General features: G+C 39.6%; 1 protein-coding gene across 3 annotated transcripts; it reads left to right on the top strand.

Annotated features, from left to right (window-relative positions):
• Window positions 1-3,610: 3,610 nt before the first annotated feature.
• CDKN3 (cyclin dependent kinase inhibitor 3) lies at window positions 3,611-18,166 on the top strand. 3 transcript variants are annotated; one of them, XM_065871136.1, is made up of 8 exons: window positions 3,611-3,643; window positions 6,010-6,092; window positions 7,389-7,444; window positions 7,940-7,984; window positions 10,503-10,590; window positions 14,563-14,594; window positions 16,350-16,453; window positions 17,938-18,166. In XM_065871136.1, the coding sequence occupies exons 1-8, from the start codon at window positions 3,635-3,637 to the stop codon at window positions 18,022-18,024; spliced, it is 504 nt and encodes a 167-aa protein (XP_065727208.1). In that variant the 5' UTR covers window positions 3,611-3,634; the 3' UTR covers window positions 18,025-18,166. The 3 variants fall into 3 exon arrangements, with proteins under 3 accessions (XP_065727208.1, XP_065727206.1, XP_065727207.1); XM_065871134.1 differs by having other exon boundaries at window positions 3,634-3,643; window positions 10,368-10,590; XM_065871135.1 differs by lacking the exon at window positions 7,389-7,444 and having other exon boundaries at window positions 3,635-3,643; window positions 6,010-6,028; window positions 10,368-10,590; window positions 17,938-18,024.

The following is an 18,166-nucleotide window of genomic DNA, read 5'->3' as shown; positions in this document are numbered from 1 at the left end:
TTGTAAGCAAGCAAAATTAAGCAATGGTTTCAGAAATCAAACCAGAGCTAACCTCTGGGGTGGCTAGTGGACGAAGGAGACTTCTGGGGGCTGGTAATGTTCCATTACTTCATCTGGGTGCTGGATACATGAGGATGCAATTTTATCAAGCTTATCATTGATTGCTTTGGTATATTCTCAGTCAAACTAGTCACTAAGGCCAGCGCATATTTAAGAGGAGTATTATACTCCACCTCGTGACAGAGCGTGACAAAGTCACAGAACAGAAGAGTCTGTGGAATGAGCAAAGTTGTTACATCCATTCCCACTATAAAATACAATAGCATTTTAAAATTTAAATAATATTTTAAATATATTTTACAATCTACTTCAGTTATCCAGTGCAAATTAGAACTCCTCATCATTCTGGGGTAAAACAGAGACCTTAGGAATGTAAAGAAGAAAATAAGGATACCAGCAACCAAAGCACACAAGACAAGGAAGGATGCTCCAGTTGGGGTCACATGCATTCCCTGGACCATTAACTGTGACCAGAGGAATAGGGTACATTTATGGATCAGTCCCAGTCACATGCCCAACAAGACTACGTGAAATGAGACAGGAGCAACTCACCAAAGGAAGAAGCAATTGGAAAACAACATATGCCTACTGCAGATGTTATATACTGTAACCGATGGTCAGCACAAGAGAAATTTTTAAACTTGGCATGTCACGAATGGGGAGGTATGATCTCTCCAAGGTGCAGTCAACTCTAAGATTCCAGTGTTCTTTCCCTAACACACATGTCAAATCCATTAGCATTCATATTAAAATATTTTTAAAATATGGATCTATTTGTAAAACATACATCCAAGTACAACCTCTGATGGCAATCATGTTTCATTTCTCTTTGAGCATCTCTAAAGATACTCATCTGTCTGTGAACATATGTTAACACTTTTCCCTCTGATGGTTTGGATAAATCCTCCACATTGTTTTGACCACACACATTTCTGTTAACAGCCGTGAGTCACACACCAAAAAATTAACTGAAGACTACAGGTGTGGCAGGCTGAACTTCAGCCCCCACTCCTCCTCTCCAGGGAGAATCTTGGGGATTAGAAACTAGGTTACTATGATGCCATTTAACCAGATAGTTCAGCCATAGCCCTTGTCAGTTTATGTGGGACCCCCATAATGAAGGGACCAAGCCAAGCACAGGAGAATGTTTTAGCATAATAAGGCCAGGATTCTTCCTCTGCAAGAAACAGAGTTAAAATCATGTTACTAGAAGAAATATACATTTCTCTCACAGACTATATCACAGGGGTGGGCAAACTTTTTCTGTAAAGGACCAGAGAGTAAATTAATTTTAGGTTTTGCAGTCCATACAGTCCCTGCTGCAACTACTCAACTCTACCACTGTAACGCAAAAGTAGCCACAGATAATACTTAAACAATCAGGGGACTTCCCTGGTGGCACAGTGGTTAAGAATCCTCCTGCCAATGCAGGGGACACGGGTTCAAGCCCTGGTCCGGAAGATCCCACGTGCCGCGGAGCAACTAAACCCCTGTACCCCAACTACTGAGCCTGCACTCTAGGGCCCACGAGCCACAAGTACTGAGCCCTCCTGCCACAACTACTGAAGCCTGCGTGCCTAGAGCCCGTGCTCCGCAACAAGAGAAGCCACCGCAATGAGAAGCCCGTGCACAGCAACGAAGACCAAACGCAGCCAAAAATTAATTAATAAATTTTCCAGTCTTTCCTTGGACCCTCTCTCAATGCTTCAGAAAAGAGGCTCTTAAGCCTCCCACAAGGCCCTGCTTCATTGCCTACCTCTCTCAGCCTCACTCAATCAGCTTCTCCCATACTGGCCTCTCTGCTGTTCCTTGAACACACCTAGCACATTCCCACCCCAGGGGCTTTGCACCTCCTTACTCTTCAGGCAGACTGAAAACTCTTCCTCTAACTATTCAAATGGTTCACTCTCTCTCTTCATTTGGGTGTTTCTCAAGTGACAGCTCAAAGATGCCTTCCCTGACTTTTCTATCTAGAATAGCATCCTCATCAGACTCCACTTGTTTTAATTTTTCTTCACAGCACATATCACTACCTGACAGTCTCCCCCAGCAGCATGTGAGCCCCATAAAGGCAGGGACTTTGTTTAGTTCACTCAGATATTCCTTGCACCTTGAATAGTACCTAGGACACAGATGATGCTCATAAATATTTTCTGAATAAATTAATGAATCAAGTTCAATGATAATTGGACCTGTCTGATGGCTAATTTTATGTGCAAACTTAGCTGGGCTATGGTGCCCAGATATTTGCTCAAAATGTACTCTAGATGTTTCTGTGAGGGTGTTTTTGGATGAGATTAACATTTCAGTTGGTGGACTTTGAGGAAAGCAGACTCCCCTCTATAATGTGGGTGGTCCTGATTGAATCAATTGAAGGCCTGAACAAAAAGGCAAGCGGACATTTTGGAGCAGATGGCCTTTGGACTTCACCTGCAATATCAGGTATTCCTGGTTCTAGAGCAGATTGCCTTTGAACTCCAACTACAACTTTTTCCTGAGTCTCCAGCCCCCCCTAGTCTCCCCTATCAGCTTTTGACTTGCCAAGCTTAAAATAAATCTCTTCGTGTACATATCCTATTGGTTCTTTTCTCTGGAGAACCCTGACTAATACAGTCTCTAAGTCAAACTGTGCTATCTTCTTTGCTAAAGAATTCTTCCCATTAGCTCTCTACCCACTGGTTTCCACAACATGAGTCAGGGAGCTGAAAGCTCTGCATATTTTTGTCAGATCAGCAGGTAATATTGCTCCAGGTGACCTTCTTCCCCATGGCCAACTAAATGGGGACTGGAGAATGGGGGAGAGAATAATCAAACATATTTTTTTAAGACAATAGCCAATTACTTAGAAACTGGCACTTAAAACCATCTGGAGACTTTATCTCCTCTTCATAACATACTATTTCATTGATATTTTGTTAACAGGAAGGTTGATCTACATCCCAACCTGTATATATCCTGAAATGGTAAGGAATATAAGATATCAAACATACTAGGTATGCTTATATTCTGGATTTTTGGCGGTTCCCATAGTATCTATATGACTAGATATGACCACAATTATAAAGTCTACAGGATGTGGTGTTTTTTCACAAGATGCTCCAGGTCAATACTTCCCATCATGCCCTTAAAAAATAATTTAAAAGAACAAACAAAATTCCCTACCCTGGTACCACTTCGGATCCTGCCTCGAGAAAGTACCGCTTTCCAACATCCCCACAGCGTTGTGGCGGCCTTTAGAAGATATCGCTCCGCCCCTCTCCCCGCCCCACCCCGCTCCCAACCGGGGGGAGGAGGGCGCCCTCCCAGCCAATCAACACTCAGCAGGGTCCTCCTCCGGCGCGTGTTTCAAAGGCCCCGTAGGAACCAATGAGCGGTTAGAGGTCGAGCCTGGGCACCGGGGGCGGAGTAAGAAACAGGGGGAGTGTCCGATTGGTTCCAAGAAGAAGCCTCGCCCCACCTCACAGAAGGATGAACCAATGAGCTGAGCTGAGGGGCAGAGGGCGCGGGGCGGAGGTTGAGACGCTGGTGCTGCCCGAGGTAGCAGGAGGCCGGTCTGGTTGTCTGGCGGCCAGCTATGAAGCCGGTGAGTGGGGACGGGGATTGGAGGAACCGAGCCGCAGGGATGGGAGCGGCCCCGATGCGATTTATTGAGCCCGGGGACAGCCCCAGCCTGGTCGCGACACGACTCGCGCAGTAACCGTCCAGGGAATGGGAGGTGGCGCTTCCCGGAACCTGCAAGAAGGATGGCAGCGAAGGAATAGGGTCGGAGGCGGGCGAGGGGAAGACAGACATTCGCTGTGCGCCTGTTATGGGCTGTGAGCTGTCGCATGCAGGGTCTCCTAAGCCTCACGACAGCCCTGCCAGAGAGGGCTGAGCCCCGTTTTACGAAGGAACTGAGGCATAGAGAGCTTAAGTGTCTCCGTGCATCATTCAGCCTGATACCCCAGCCCCAAAGCATATCCTGGGATGCCCTGGGCCCCCTGGGGAGCATTCCTCTCCGCGGACGGGGAAAACTTCCTGGAAGATGATTAACACCCCCCGCCCCAGCTTGTGGGCGTGTCACCACGGCCACCATTACACGGGGCCACCTGGCACTGCGTCCTTTTCCCTGGAGTTAAGAATCTCTGGGCTTGGGGAAGCGGAAACATCCAACTCTGTTAGGATTTGTAAAGCTGGCTGGGAGAGCCTGAGTGAATGGGCCACGCAAACTGAAACTCTTGAATCATCAAAACTGCCTTAAAGAAAGAAAAAACAGGCTTAAGGATCTGAAGCCCCACCTGACTCACATCACCTACCAACAGAGCTGACAACCTGTTGAAGGGGCTCCATTTGAGTTGAGTTGATAATAATGATACGGATAGATCCAAAGCAACTCAAATCCATGGCCTAAATTGGCTCTGTAAAGTGATCTGGTAGTTACAAATAAGACCATTATAGAATAGAATATAGCTTCAGAGCTAGAAAAGACATTAGGCAGTTACACTTGCTAATCCCCATGTTTCCATGTGGAGGGACATCAGCTGTCCTTCACTCCTGGCCTCTTTCTACACTTGTCCCCAGAAGGGGAAGAGTGAGTGATCTGATCCCTGAGTTTGGGAGGAACTGAACACAAGTAGCTGTGTTCCTTCCCTTCTCTTTGCAGAGAGTACTATCTGGGGTGCTCTCTGCCACAGGGGAGCCATGGGTTGTCCATCACTGCCTGTGCCTGGGTGGATAAGTCCAATTCTGGAGTGAAGAATTGACAAGCCCACTTGACCTCAGCTTTAAAGCCACATCCTCCATCCTCCACCTGACAGTCAGTAATAAAACTGATATATTGATCTCCATTTTTCTCTCCAGTGTCTCATCCCTCAGTTGGTTCCAACTAGGAAGTAGAAGAAAGGTGTGTTTTTTATTGGTCCTATAACACATCTTCCATGTAGAAATGCTTCCCACGTGATTTTCAACTCCTTAGATCATCACACAAAGTTCATCTCAGTCTCTCTAGTCCAGTGATTCACAAAGTTAGGGACATGTTATTCCACCTGTACTCCCACCCACCCACCAACCAAATTGCTAGGCTGTTATTTATTGAGAAATGGGGTAGAGAAAACTACTTCTTTAGCTTCTTCTTCTCTGCTCTGATGTCACAGTTCCTGGATACAGTCAGCTCTCGGTGTCCGTGGATGCAGAGGACCAACTGTCCCATGTTGGTCCGTTTTATGTAAGGGAGTTGAGCATCTGGGAATTTTGGAACCCACGGTCGGGGGAGAGGTCCTGGAACCAACCAATCCCCCCCACCCCCCGCGGACACCAAGGGACTATACTGTACAAAGCCCTTTCTCTTTTTGCCTTAATTGCCTTAACTTCTCTATCTGCTTAAAAACCTCCTGCTCATCCATCAAAACCCAACTAATGGATCTCTCCTCTGTGAAGCTTTCTCCAGCTCCCTAAGCAGTCAGTCACTCCCTTGTCTGCTCTGAAGGGCATAGTGCCATTTTAGCACTTCTAACTTTTTTGAATCTATTTACACATTGTCTCTCCAATTATACTGAAGGCAGGCTGTTTATTTTATGGATCTTTGCATCTCCAGAGCTTGGCAAATGAAGGTGTCCAAGAAATGTTTGTGAATGAATGAATGAATAAATCTCACTTTATAGTTTTGGAAAACTGAGATCCAGTAGAAACTGACATCGCTTGTCCAAGTTTATACAGTAAGTGGCAGAGCCAGGACCAGAAGACAGGTTTCTTGGTTCCCAATCCAACACTCTTTCCACTACATGGGGCTGTAATTATTAATAGGACAGTAAACAGCAATAGTTTATTATTGATATCGCTGATCTCTCTGATTTTCCAGGTTTGAGTAAATTGCAAATATGCATCAGTTTGTCTTTAAGCAAGGATCAGCTATACTAAAACTATATGTAAATATTCTTTAAAGTTATTTAACATAACTGATTTCTTTTGAAGCCTAGTTCAGTGCAAACAAGTGAGTTTGACTCATCAGACGAAGAGCCTATTGAAGACGAACAGACTCCAATTCAGATATCATGGTACGTTAACCTTTCTGATCAATGATGAGCTAAAATATTTGATGTGTACATAATAATCTTTGTAGAATTTAGTCTGCATATTGAAAATGATTCTCTTCTGCTGATTATAGAATTCTTATCTTTCTTATCTATGGTAGAACAAAGCTTTTTTGGGGGGGTAAGGGGAGTGGTGAGAGTTCCTTCCTTATACATTGAGTAAAACCATAGTAGAAACAAGGAGTTAAGATTTGAATGAGCTCCCATTTAGTACCAAAACCTTCTTATTCTTTTACGACAAAAGAATAGTGTACCAAACATAGGATGAGATATCCTATGTTATCATTTATTCCAGTCCTAGAACTACTTGCCACAATAATGCATCTATCAGCAGACCCTGTTTAAGATAAAAGCCACATCACCATAGATACAATAACAAAAACAAATGTTTTTATATAAAATCAACTTCTGAATTTTGGCAGTGACTTACGGTTACAGCAGATTCTCTACAGTCCCTGTAAGTGTAATAATCTTTCTCTTTAAGCACTGACCCTGCTGTAGGAAGAGAAAAAAAGTGTTGTCCCTATAGTTCTTTTGTTCTGCCATCAAATAGCAATTAACTTTCATTTCCCCTTCTAAGCCACCTTCAAACTCAAAAACTCATCTAATTTTCAAAGTCAGGTGGTATTTATACAATGCCCCATATTTTCCTCTAAATTCATCTTCTGTTTTGCAGACAAGGTGAGCCTCTGCCCGCTTTGTTCCCAGGCACTGCAAACTGGGAATAGGATTTCTTGAAATTATTTCATTTTAACCAAAATCCATTACAACAAAAAATAGGTAGCCTGTGGTTTTTATTCTATGAAATTGTATCTGTTTAAGGAAGTCCTATAAAGAAATCTTAAAATAGTAATTTTGAATGAATGCTGGAGATGAAATCGTCAGATGGTCATTTTCCAGCTTATTTCCTAAGGTTACTAACACAAAATATCTCAGGTAACAAACCACAGGATAACTTAAGTACACTTTATACTAGCTGTAAGCAACCTAGGCATTACTATCTTTAAGTTAGTTTAAATTAGCTTGCCACTTTTAAGACTTAAATTGCAACAAAGCAAATGGTAAGTTCCTATTTTAAAACTCCTAGTCTTTCTAAGCCTTTTTGTGACCAATACATTGATATTTAACTATGAATTTTTGTTTTGTGACTGCTGTAAAACTTTAAAACACCTTCATTTAGTGGCAGGCACACACGTTTGTGTAAATGTCCATCTATAACTTTAAATTGAACTAAACTTGATAAAGTTTTATTCCTTTCAGGCTACCCCTGTCACGAGTGAACTGTTCTCAATTTCTTGGTTTATGTGCTCTTCCAGGTAGGTGACACTATTGATGTATTAGAAATTATTTTTTATATAATTCTCTGTACTGAGCAGTAAGAGAATTTCACAGACTATCAGCATAGGAACTCAGTTCTGGAAACCCTCTTGGTGGGCTACAGATAAAGGAACATAGACCCACTCTTCAACCCTTCCACATCCACATTCACAGTTCTACATTTCTGATTTACCTATCTTATAAAATGTAACACAGGGGTACAATGTGAGGCTAAGGACTACAGCCAGGTACTTGTTACAGAAAGGACACAGAATAAAGAACCCTTGGATCAAGAGTTTCTTCAGCTGGGATCTATGAATCCCTGGAATTATATTCCTAAGAATACAAGAAATTTAAATTCCCATTCAAAATGGAATTGAAGCATATAAATGATCATGTGTAATGACTTTCTACAGTAGCTATATATGTGTGTAATATACTTGTTATTTATGACCAGAAACTGACTCTTGCACTTGCCTTGTTACTACTTACAGGTTGTAAATTTAAAGGTGTTAGAAGAAATATCCAAAAAGATACAGGTAGGTGTAATATGACAGAACCATCTTAATAGGTTCTTAAAAAATAATACTAAAAATCTTTGTCATAAAGAACAAACTGTAGTCTCTTCTGAATTTTCCAAAAAAAATTTTTGGTATTTCATAAAGTTTCAAGCTATAGACTTATTCTAATATGTGAAGAGGTATTTGTGAAGGGCAAAAAAGACTCATCATTTACTAAACATAGTGTTGCTTTTCACTGGTTTTTGTAGTTCTATACATAAAAACTGCATTTGAGTTATAATGTATAAGTTGGAGGGGGAAAAGTATGTAAATAGAAAGCTGACATTGCACTGCCCAGATCTTTGAACATACTGTTCTTTGCAGACTTGACTGTGATACTGGAAATTAAGCCTGAGCTGGGAACCCAGAGGTAGTATTGAAATTGTCCATCCCACATAGAAAATTTACAGAACCAGTGTCTAGGTGGAAAAGATGGAATAGGGTCTGATCTCTACATGCCCAAGGATGCTTTTAGCCTCAAGTCTAATAATCCTACAAATATCCCGATAATCTGTCCCAATTTGGAATTTATATATTGTACGATACTAACAAATTTAGACTTCCAAAATATTTTATTCTGGTTGGCCTGGAATATCTCAAGCCTGATAGTCCTACCAATGTCCTTATAATAAACCAATACAAAAATGTATATATTGTTTGATTCTGACCACTATAGATTTTATAAACCTAAAATTCTGTCCTAGTTATCCTAGAATATCAATTTGCTAATATACTTTCTTTAATTTACCTACCAGAAAAGACTAATAGATTAGTTGACCCTTGCAGTATTTGTAAAGATTTTCTGCTCTAGAGATACCCACCACGGTAGGAAATTTCCATTTGGAGAACATTCAGTTATAAGCAAAATATCATTTAAATCATTGGTTCAAGAACCAATCTTGCACATTTTGGAAAGCCCTATTCATTTAGTCTCTTCTGTAAAAGGAGTTTCCAATTTTTTACCAAACCTTTTTTTCTTCCAATGAAATCTTAAATGGAATCCAATATACAAAACAGATGACAGTGTCTGAAGGGGGAGACCTAAACTCTCCTGGCAGCACTTCCTGTGTCCGTCCTCAGAGTCCTTTCTGGGAAAGTTGAAATGTACTGTATAATAGAAATTATTCAATGCGTGCAAGAGGCAAATAGGAAATTTACCTACTCTCTTAAAAATGGTTACGGATGTCAACTACAAGTTAAACCCTTTTACAAGTACAAAAGCTTAATAGTATTATCTAGAGGAGCACTGTCCAACAGAAACATATTGGGAGCCACAAATAGAGGCCATATATGTACTTTTGACGTTTTCTAGGGGCCACATTAAAAAAGTAAAAATGGGTAAAATTAATTTTAGTAATATACTTGATTTAACCTCATATAGGCTAAATAGTATCGTTTCGATGGGTTTTAAGTATAAAACAAATTATTGAGATAGGAGTTTTTTGGTACTTGGTCTTTGAAATCAGATACGTATTTTACATTTACAATACATCTCAATTTGGAGTAGCCATATTTCAAGTACAGGTTTAGAGTTTCATGATAAAAAGTACTTTGTACTTAAATAGCTAAATGTCCTAGGATTTCGTGGGTGGGGAGAGAAAAAGGGGAACCAGATGAGTCAGAATTATTCATTATGAACCAAATGCTCTGTAGTGAATATTGCCCTAAGGAAGCTCCAGTGAACAGAATGGCCTGCAGTACTCTCGCTTGGTTCATATCATTATACTGAAATTCGCTAAGTCACATAATTTTCATACAGCTAATGCTTTATTTCCTAGAAACCTAGTCCCTAAAAGTAAATACATGATGGTGTGGTACACTGCAAATACAGGTGAGAATACAAGCGCTCTGGCACCGTGGCTATGCTGGAGATTTTATACTGTGCTTAGGGTAAAACAAAATAACCGAGACTTGTACACAGCAAACACCATTGATTTGGTGAGAAGAAAATGGGAAAAAATGTGCTATCATTCCTTCTTGTTTTGAAATATTAGGTGTTTTACAATTTATTTTAAAGCAGTATTTATTGTAAAAAAATTTTTTTTCAAAACAGCAATATAATGGATGTCTTACAATCCAGTAAAAAAACATTTTGACTTATAAAGTCAGGTTTCATTTTAATAACCTTTTGGTTCAGATGTTTCTAATTACTATTTTGTGCTTAGTGACTTCGTTTTTACCCTAGTTTGAAGACAGATCAGTATTGTTTTAGATTATCAATGAGCATTTCAAAGGTTATCATTTGTTATTTACTTAGTTTGTTTGGCTTAAGGAACTTAACTCCATATTTTCCCTCCCGACTGTATTTAAATTTGTAATGTTTTGTCCATGTGTGTCCTTGTGTATCTTGGTCTATTGGCAGAAGAACTAAAGAGCTATGGTATACAAGACATATTTGTTTTCTGCACCAGAGGGGAACTGTCAAAATATAGAGTTCCAAACCTTGTGGGCCTCTACCATCAGTATGGAATTATCACTCATCATCATCCGATTCCAGATGGAGGGACTCCTGACATAGCCAGCTGCTGTGACATAATGGAGGAGCTTGAAATCTGCCTTAAAAATAACCGAAAAACCTTAATACAGTATGTTTTCCTTTTCTCCATATATTACGTGAAAAATGTCCCAGTCAAAATGATTTCTCAAATTATTGCATCCTTATGCAGTTATTACCTACCTTATAGTTTGTTGCAAGGATCAAAAGGAGATAATACATGAAAAGTACTAGCACCATGCCTGGCACAGAGCAAGCACTCAGATATTTGCCATTATTACTTTTGAAGAGTAAGGACAATAAATGAGTAGATTAGGAAATTTTTAGGATAGTGTAACAGGCTTTTTTTTTTTTTTGCTTTCTTTCCTTTTGTCTTAGACCTTTACTCTTGATTTTGGGACCCTCTCCTTCCCAAAAAGGTGAGGGCATCATTCCTGTTATGTAACACCATACCTACTGGTCGGCCTTTCAGTTGTTTAGTTTCTTCCAACAGCAAGAAAGTCCATTTTTAAAAAATTAGCAAAGGAATTATCCCTAAACAATGAGCAATCCTAAAAACAGGACTTGAAAATTGTATTTGATGATATGAATTTGCTACCTGAATGAAAGAGGGACTCTCATTGTTTGTCAGTGGCTGTAAATAAGCTGCTGGTATGAAAGTTTAAAACAAAAGAAAATGGATTAAGGGGAAAAAATGAGAAGAAAAGAAAAAAGTAGCTTGGAGAAAGGAAGAAGAAAGTGACAATCAGCAGTAGACAGTAGCATTGGAAAGACTCTAAGTGGTGCCATGGAAAGGAACATTAGTTATACCAGAAGTGAGACCCACAGAGCAGAGGGGAGCCAGCCACAAGGAGAAAACTATAGATTTATTCTAATATGTGAGGAGGTATTTGTGAAGAGCAAAGAGAACTCATCATTTACTAAACATAGGTCTTTGTGCTTATTGGGTTTTTTTGTTTTTTCAGTTTTGGGCATGTTTCTTTGTTTTTTTGCATCCTAATCTTCTTAATCCTTTCTGGAGCAAGATAGAGCATTAAGTAGTGTAATACCTCAAAAGCTCTAAGGTCATTGCTTTGAGCTAGAAAGTATACAGACTATACCAAATAACTCAGTAGTCTCAGGCACCTAGGAGAAGGGCAAGCCCAGCCAGCTTCTCTCTCCTTAGACAAAGAGCCCCAGGGCTTCATGCCAGTAGCTCATGTTCTGAAAGCAAACCAACCAGTACAAGGGGACACATATCTGTTTGTGACCAAACTAAACTCTGATATAGAGAACTATCACCTGCAAAGTAGGGGAAAAAGAACTAGAAGCCATCCTACATCCTACAGTTTCCAAACTTTACAGAAACACATCATCTCTCATCTAGTACTAATTGGAGAAGCAAAATTTTAGAATAAATAGTTGCCTGTGCTACATTTTCTGATAACTCTAAGTAAAACAGCATTAGGTGGTTAGATGAAGCCAGTGAAAAATACTTTACAGGTTTTGAACCCATTTTCAAACCAATTCTGAGATTTTTTTTTTCAAACAAGTCTTTGAAAGCAGCCTCTACTGAAAGATTACCAGAGATCAAACTAGCTCAGTTTAGAAAAGCTTAACAAAATCTACTCTAGCAAGTTCTAGCAAACCAAATGCTCTGGTCTTTGAATACAAACAGGATGGGCAATTAGTTGCTCCGCGCCATGTGGGAGGGTGGATGGGCAATCTTGCATATGTCAAATGCTTCAGGCTCCCATAAAATAAAGCATCTGATGACTGGAAATTTTCATTGTCCTAGAGCTTTCAAAGGTGTCCCTACAGTGACTAATGTTTGTTTGGACAAAGATGATTTTCTATCCTTTCTACTATCTTTGGGTGCCCACACTGCTAAACAGCTCTAGAGTTTATCCCTCTAGAAACAGGGTCTGGTACATTTTTTTCCCTGTTCTGTTGTCTGTCCTCCCTGGACATTTTTGTTCCTTTATAAAGTCAGTGAACACTGCTCGCCTATTTTGTTACATCATTTCCTGCGGCTGTTGTAACAAATGACCACAGACCGGGTCGCTTAAAACAGAAGTTTATTCCCACCCAATTCTAGTGGCTAGAAGTCCAAAATCAAGGTGTTAGCAGGGCTATCTTCAGTCAGAAACCGTGGATAGAGTCCTTCGTCACTTCTTCCTAGCTTCTGGTGGTGGCCGGCAATCCTTGGCATTCTTTGGCTCATGGCTGCATCACTCCCCTCTGCCTCTATCATCACATGATTCTCCCTGTGTGTCTGTGTTTTCATATGGTGTTTCCTATTATAAGGACACCAGTCGTATTGGATTAGGACCCACCCTAATGACCTCATCTTAACTTGATTATATCTGCAAAGACCCTATTTTCAAATAAGGTCCCATGCACAGTACCAGCGATTAGGTACAACATATCTTTTGCGGGGGACACAGTTCAACCCATAGCACCTACTGTGTATGAAACATTGTGAATATAAAACACACACTCTAGACACAGTCCCCACCCTCAAGGAACCCACAGCCAACGACACTCTCATGTAAGTGTAATAATACTCCAAACAGGTTGTATATGAGGCAGTACACAGAATGGCAGTGGTTTCTATGGGGGCACAGAGGCATTTCAGAAGTTGAAATTTGAGCTAGGTTTTGAAGGATGAGTAGGAATCAATCAAACGGGAGTAAAGATAAAGCTAGCAAGATATAAAGTAATTTTTTTTTTTTTTTTTTGGCTGCGTTGGGTCTTCGTTGCTGCGCGCGGGCTTTCTCTAGTTTTGGTGAGCGGGGCTACTCTTCGTTGCGGTGCGTGGCTTCTCATTGCAGTGGCTTCTCTTGTTGCGGAGCATGGGCTCTAAGCGCGCGGGCTTCAGTAGTTGTGGCCCGTGGGCTCTAGAGCGCAGGCTCAGTAGTTGTGGTGCACGGGCTTAGTCGCTCCGCGCCATGTGGGATCTTCCCGGGCCAGGGCTCAAACCTGTGTCCCCTGCATTGGCAGGCGGATTCTCAACCACTGCACCACCAGGGAGGTCCCAAAAGTGATACATCTTAATCTTGCAGAAAGCCACTAAAATGTTCTACCTTTATACGGTAGAGCCTCGTCTCTGAAACAGGCCTACAGCTGGGACACTTTGTAGAAAGCAAGTTCATCAGTTATACAGGGGTCAGTACCTGTTTGGTCCTCTGTTTCACATCCTATCACAAGACATGTTTCTACAGCTCCATCTACAAATACACCATAGTAACTGATGCTCATGATGGGTTGTCAGCACTGAATTAGGATCAGTACACCCTCTGAGAAAGTTAGGAAGTATGGAATGCACTTTTTAGAATCTTTGAAACTGATTAAAGTGAATGGTTTTATTGCTTAAGAATCAGTCCTTGTTTTTCTAGAAAATCCAGTTATACAGAACTGCTCATTTCTTCACAATGCTACGTAATAGCAGCTAACGTTCATTTACCTCTTACTCCGTGCCAGGCTCTGTTGTGAGCTTTACAAATGTTATCTCACTCAGTCCTCACTGTGACATAGGTACTGTTGCCGGCCCCATCTTATAGGTGAAAAGGCTGAGGCCCAGAGAGGTTAAATAACTTAGGTTCACACATCTAATAAGTGACAGATTCAGGATTCAACCCCAGGCGGTGGGGCTCCAGAGCCCAGGCTTTAAACCTCTAGGATACACTGCCTCTTTACTCTTTCTAGATGAATGAAGAGTTACCATACGGACCTGTCCCATAACCACTAAGGTTTTGTTTAGAGAAAAATTAAGTGGCAGTTGGTAAAAGTAGTCTGATTTCTATCAGTTTAGTAACACCTTCCACTCCTCAGATGTTTAAAGAGGTCAATAAAAAGGCCCTGCCTTCTTTGTCCCTTATAGGTGTACGGAATACCTCCCAACAAACAAATAAGCACACTTTGCTCTTGATTGATTTATTCAAAAATATTTATTAATCTCTGGGTACAAGGCACTGTGCTAGGCATTAGAGTAGAAATAGAAGGCAGAAAGAGCAAGTCTCTGGTTGTAATTGTTGGGATGGAATGAAAATGTACAAACTTCAAAACTGTACTTCCCTTTCAGCTGTTATGGAGGACTTGGGAGATCCTGTCTTGGTAAGAAATATATTTCTATTATTCAGTTGTTGTTTTTTACCTCGAAGTACGAAAACTCGTGTTTCTGGGCCATATGCTCACTTTGTATGAAAATGAGACGAAACACAATATATATCTGCTAAGACCCAAAGGATTATTTAAGGCCCTAAATTTGGTGTTCCCTAGAAAGCCTGGGTGGGAGAGGTATTTTCAGCATTGTTTGGGAGGATTCTACAAAACATAATTTACAGGTCTTAGCACCTGCATTCTTGTGTTTTTTTTGTTTTCTAATGTTCTCCCTTTGCAGGTGTTAAGATATTGACAGTAACTTTTAAATAATATCCATGGGTAATATAAGCATAAAAAGTTATATATGTTAACTTTAAACTTTTAAAAAATGTATTGGGGGGGGAAACAGCTAATGAAATACCACAGTGGGAGTAAGAGTTATTCCTTTTAGTGTTGGACAGTATCAAAATTACAAAGTTTTGTGTTTCAAAGACATTATCAAAATGAAAAGACAACCCACAGAATGGGAAAAAAATATTTGCAAAACCATGTATCTGATAAAGGACTTACCCAGACTATATAAAGAACTCTTACAACTCAATAGTAAAAAGACAATTAAAAAATTTAAAAATGGGCAAAGGATATGAATAGACATTTCTCCAAACAAAGTATACAAATGACCAACAAGCGCATGGAAAAATGCTCAACATCTTAGTCCTCAGAGAAATGCAAATCAAAACCACAGTGAGATACCACCTAACACCCATTAGGATGGCTGTTATCCAAAAAATGGAGAACAAGCTTTGGAGAGGATGTAGAGAAACTGGAACCTAAATACACTGCTGGAGGGAATGAAAAAGGTGCAGCTGCTTTGGAAAACAGCCAGGCAGTACTTCCTCAAACAGTTACACACAGAGTGACCATACGACCCAGCAATTTCACTCCTAGGCATATACCCCAAACAAATGAAAACAGGTCCAGACAAAACCTGTGCACTAACACTTATAGCCACATTATTCATAATAGCCAAAAAATGGAAACAACCTAAATGTCCATCAGCTGACAAATGGATAAACAAAATGTATAGCCATGCAATGGAATATTATTCACCCATAAAAAGGAATGAAGTACTGATATGTGCCACAATATGTACGAACCTTGAACACATTATGCTAAGTGAAAGAAGCTAGTCGCGAAAGACCACGTATGATTCCATATATATGAAATGTCTAGAACAGGCAAATCCATAAAGACAAAGTAAATTAGTGGTTGCTTAGGGGAGGGGTGATGGGTGATTGAGGGATGATAACAAAAGTATACAGGGTTTCTTTCTGAGGTGATGAAAATGTTCTAAAACTGACTGTGGTGGTGGCTGCATTTAACTGCGAATACACTAAAATCCACTAAATTGTGCACTTTAAATGAATGAATTGTATGGGATGTGAATTATAATTATTATAATTATAATAACTCAATAAAGCTGTTTAAAAAAAGAATGAAGCCAGTGTTAAATTTAATTCAAGTGGGCCTGGCCAGAGAGGGTGGGGCTTATTAAAGTGCGTGTCAGAGCCAAAAAAAAATTTTTAATTCAACCACAGTCATTTAAAATCATAATTTGTCAAAAACAGTCTTCTGTACAAACAGAAGTCTGAATTAAGTATAAGCATATCATTAATTTATAATATAAGAATATATATTACATGTAGTATACAATTTTTTTTTTTTTTTTACATGTAGTATACAATTTTTGTCTCGTGTTCTATTTAGTAGCCGCTTGTCTCCTCCTATACCTGTCTGACACAATATCACCGCAGCAAGCCATCGACAGCCTGAGGGACCTGAGAGGGTCTGGAGCAATACAGACCATAAAGGTAAGGAGGGTGACCGTTCTCGTGAGGCTGTGGTCAGGGGCAGACCGCCACAGTGTAACATCTCATCAAAAGGGTAATGAAGATCCAAAGCATTCTATTATTCATGTATCACCTGTTTATATTTTGACTTTTTAAAAATTTACATTTAAATATAACCTGGACGTCTGAAAAAGTTCAGTTTTTCAAACAAAATAATGACAAATTTGAACTTTCCAGTTTACTCTTTCAAGATCCACTACTGTTCAGTTTTTGCCCATTCTGTTCTGGGAATGGATCCTCTCACCTGGAAAAATGAGGCAGTTACCATAAACTTGGTAGTTTCCTGGGTATATTTTTGACCAAAAAGATCTCATGAAGATCCTATTACTGTATCACCAAAACATTTAACAAAGATAGACGAATGACTGTAATAGAAAAAAATGTAAAACCATGCTAATTACCCTTTGCTGTGGATAACCTAAGTGACATCTTTCACATTAACTTTCTATTTAACACCAAAACACTGCAGTGGCAAAGCCCCAAGGATATTATTGATTTGTAGATCTGTAAAGCTAACTTGTCTTCCTTTCCCAATTACCCAGTCTCAACTTTAGGATGAAGTCTGAGGAGCAGGTTCTGAAAACAGAGAAGCAGCTCCCTTTATTATCTGTTTTTAACAAATGATGCTTCATATTCAACATGTTCCCAAGTGTCTCTTTGACACAAAACAAAATACATGGTCAAACATGTATATGCATGTTTTACATCTTTAATCGTAAGAGAGAATTAAGCCCACATTAATAGGGGCTGTCAATTTATCACCTCAGCATTCTGGGGCAAACGTGCTTTTTCCATCTCTGTGCTGATGTAAGTTAGCAGTATGCAATTTCAATTTCTGAACGGTAATACAAAATGAGATTACTGGCAGAGTGAGAATATCCTCTGGGCAGCTATTAAAACTCCAAATGAATTATTTAAAGATTTTATTTTGCTTATCTGTTAAGATCAGTGATTTTATTTTAATATTATCTACTATGAAAATTGTTCCAAATGGATTTTATCATCACCAAAAGCAGAAAACTAAGGCTCTGTAAATTAAGAAATAGATTTTCTTGAATACGCTGCTGTTAACTGCTGCAGAAAGCACCCTCTCTCCCCTGTACTTACTCCCCAGGGGAAAATGCATTAGCAAAAAGAATATCTTCGTGTGTTTTTAATCTTACTTCCTCCTGCCAGTAAAGGGAGAAAGGATTTTAAAGATTTATAAAACACTGCCGTTATTTCATGCTACCTCCTAATTTATAGAGATTTTTAAAACAACTTTTTCACACTATATGTAGCTTTATTGAAAGATAAAACTTCCTCAAGATAGAAATACCTCCTTACACAAAAGGATGTAGAACTGTTTTTATCAAGTATTTTTTTGATTCCCGATTCTGACTAGTATTACTACTCTGGTAATCAGCTTTCTACAATGTATTTCAATATATCTTTACTTTTTTCAGCAATATAATTATCTTCATGAGTTCCGGGACAAACTAGCTGCGCACCTATCATCAAGAGATTCACTATCAAGATCTGTATCTCGATAAAAGAATTTCAAATAGCATATATATATGACCATGGCAGAGATCTGAGTTCTCTAACATTCGTATTGAATGAAACTACTGTTGTTATCAAACGGAATGTAATGAATGTAGATGTGCAGATATTCTTAAAGCTTTTATTGACAAA

This window comes from Phocoena phocoena, chromosome 2 (genome assembly GCF_963924675.1).
Source record: "Phocoena phocoena chromosome 2, mPhoPho1.1, whole genome shotgun sequence".
Classification (NCBI taxonomy): domain Eukaryota; kingdom Metazoa; phylum Chordata; class Mammalia; order Artiodactyla; family Phocoenidae; genus Phocoena; species Phocoena phocoena.
This window is presented reverse-complemented; position numbering and strand designations above follow the sequence as displayed.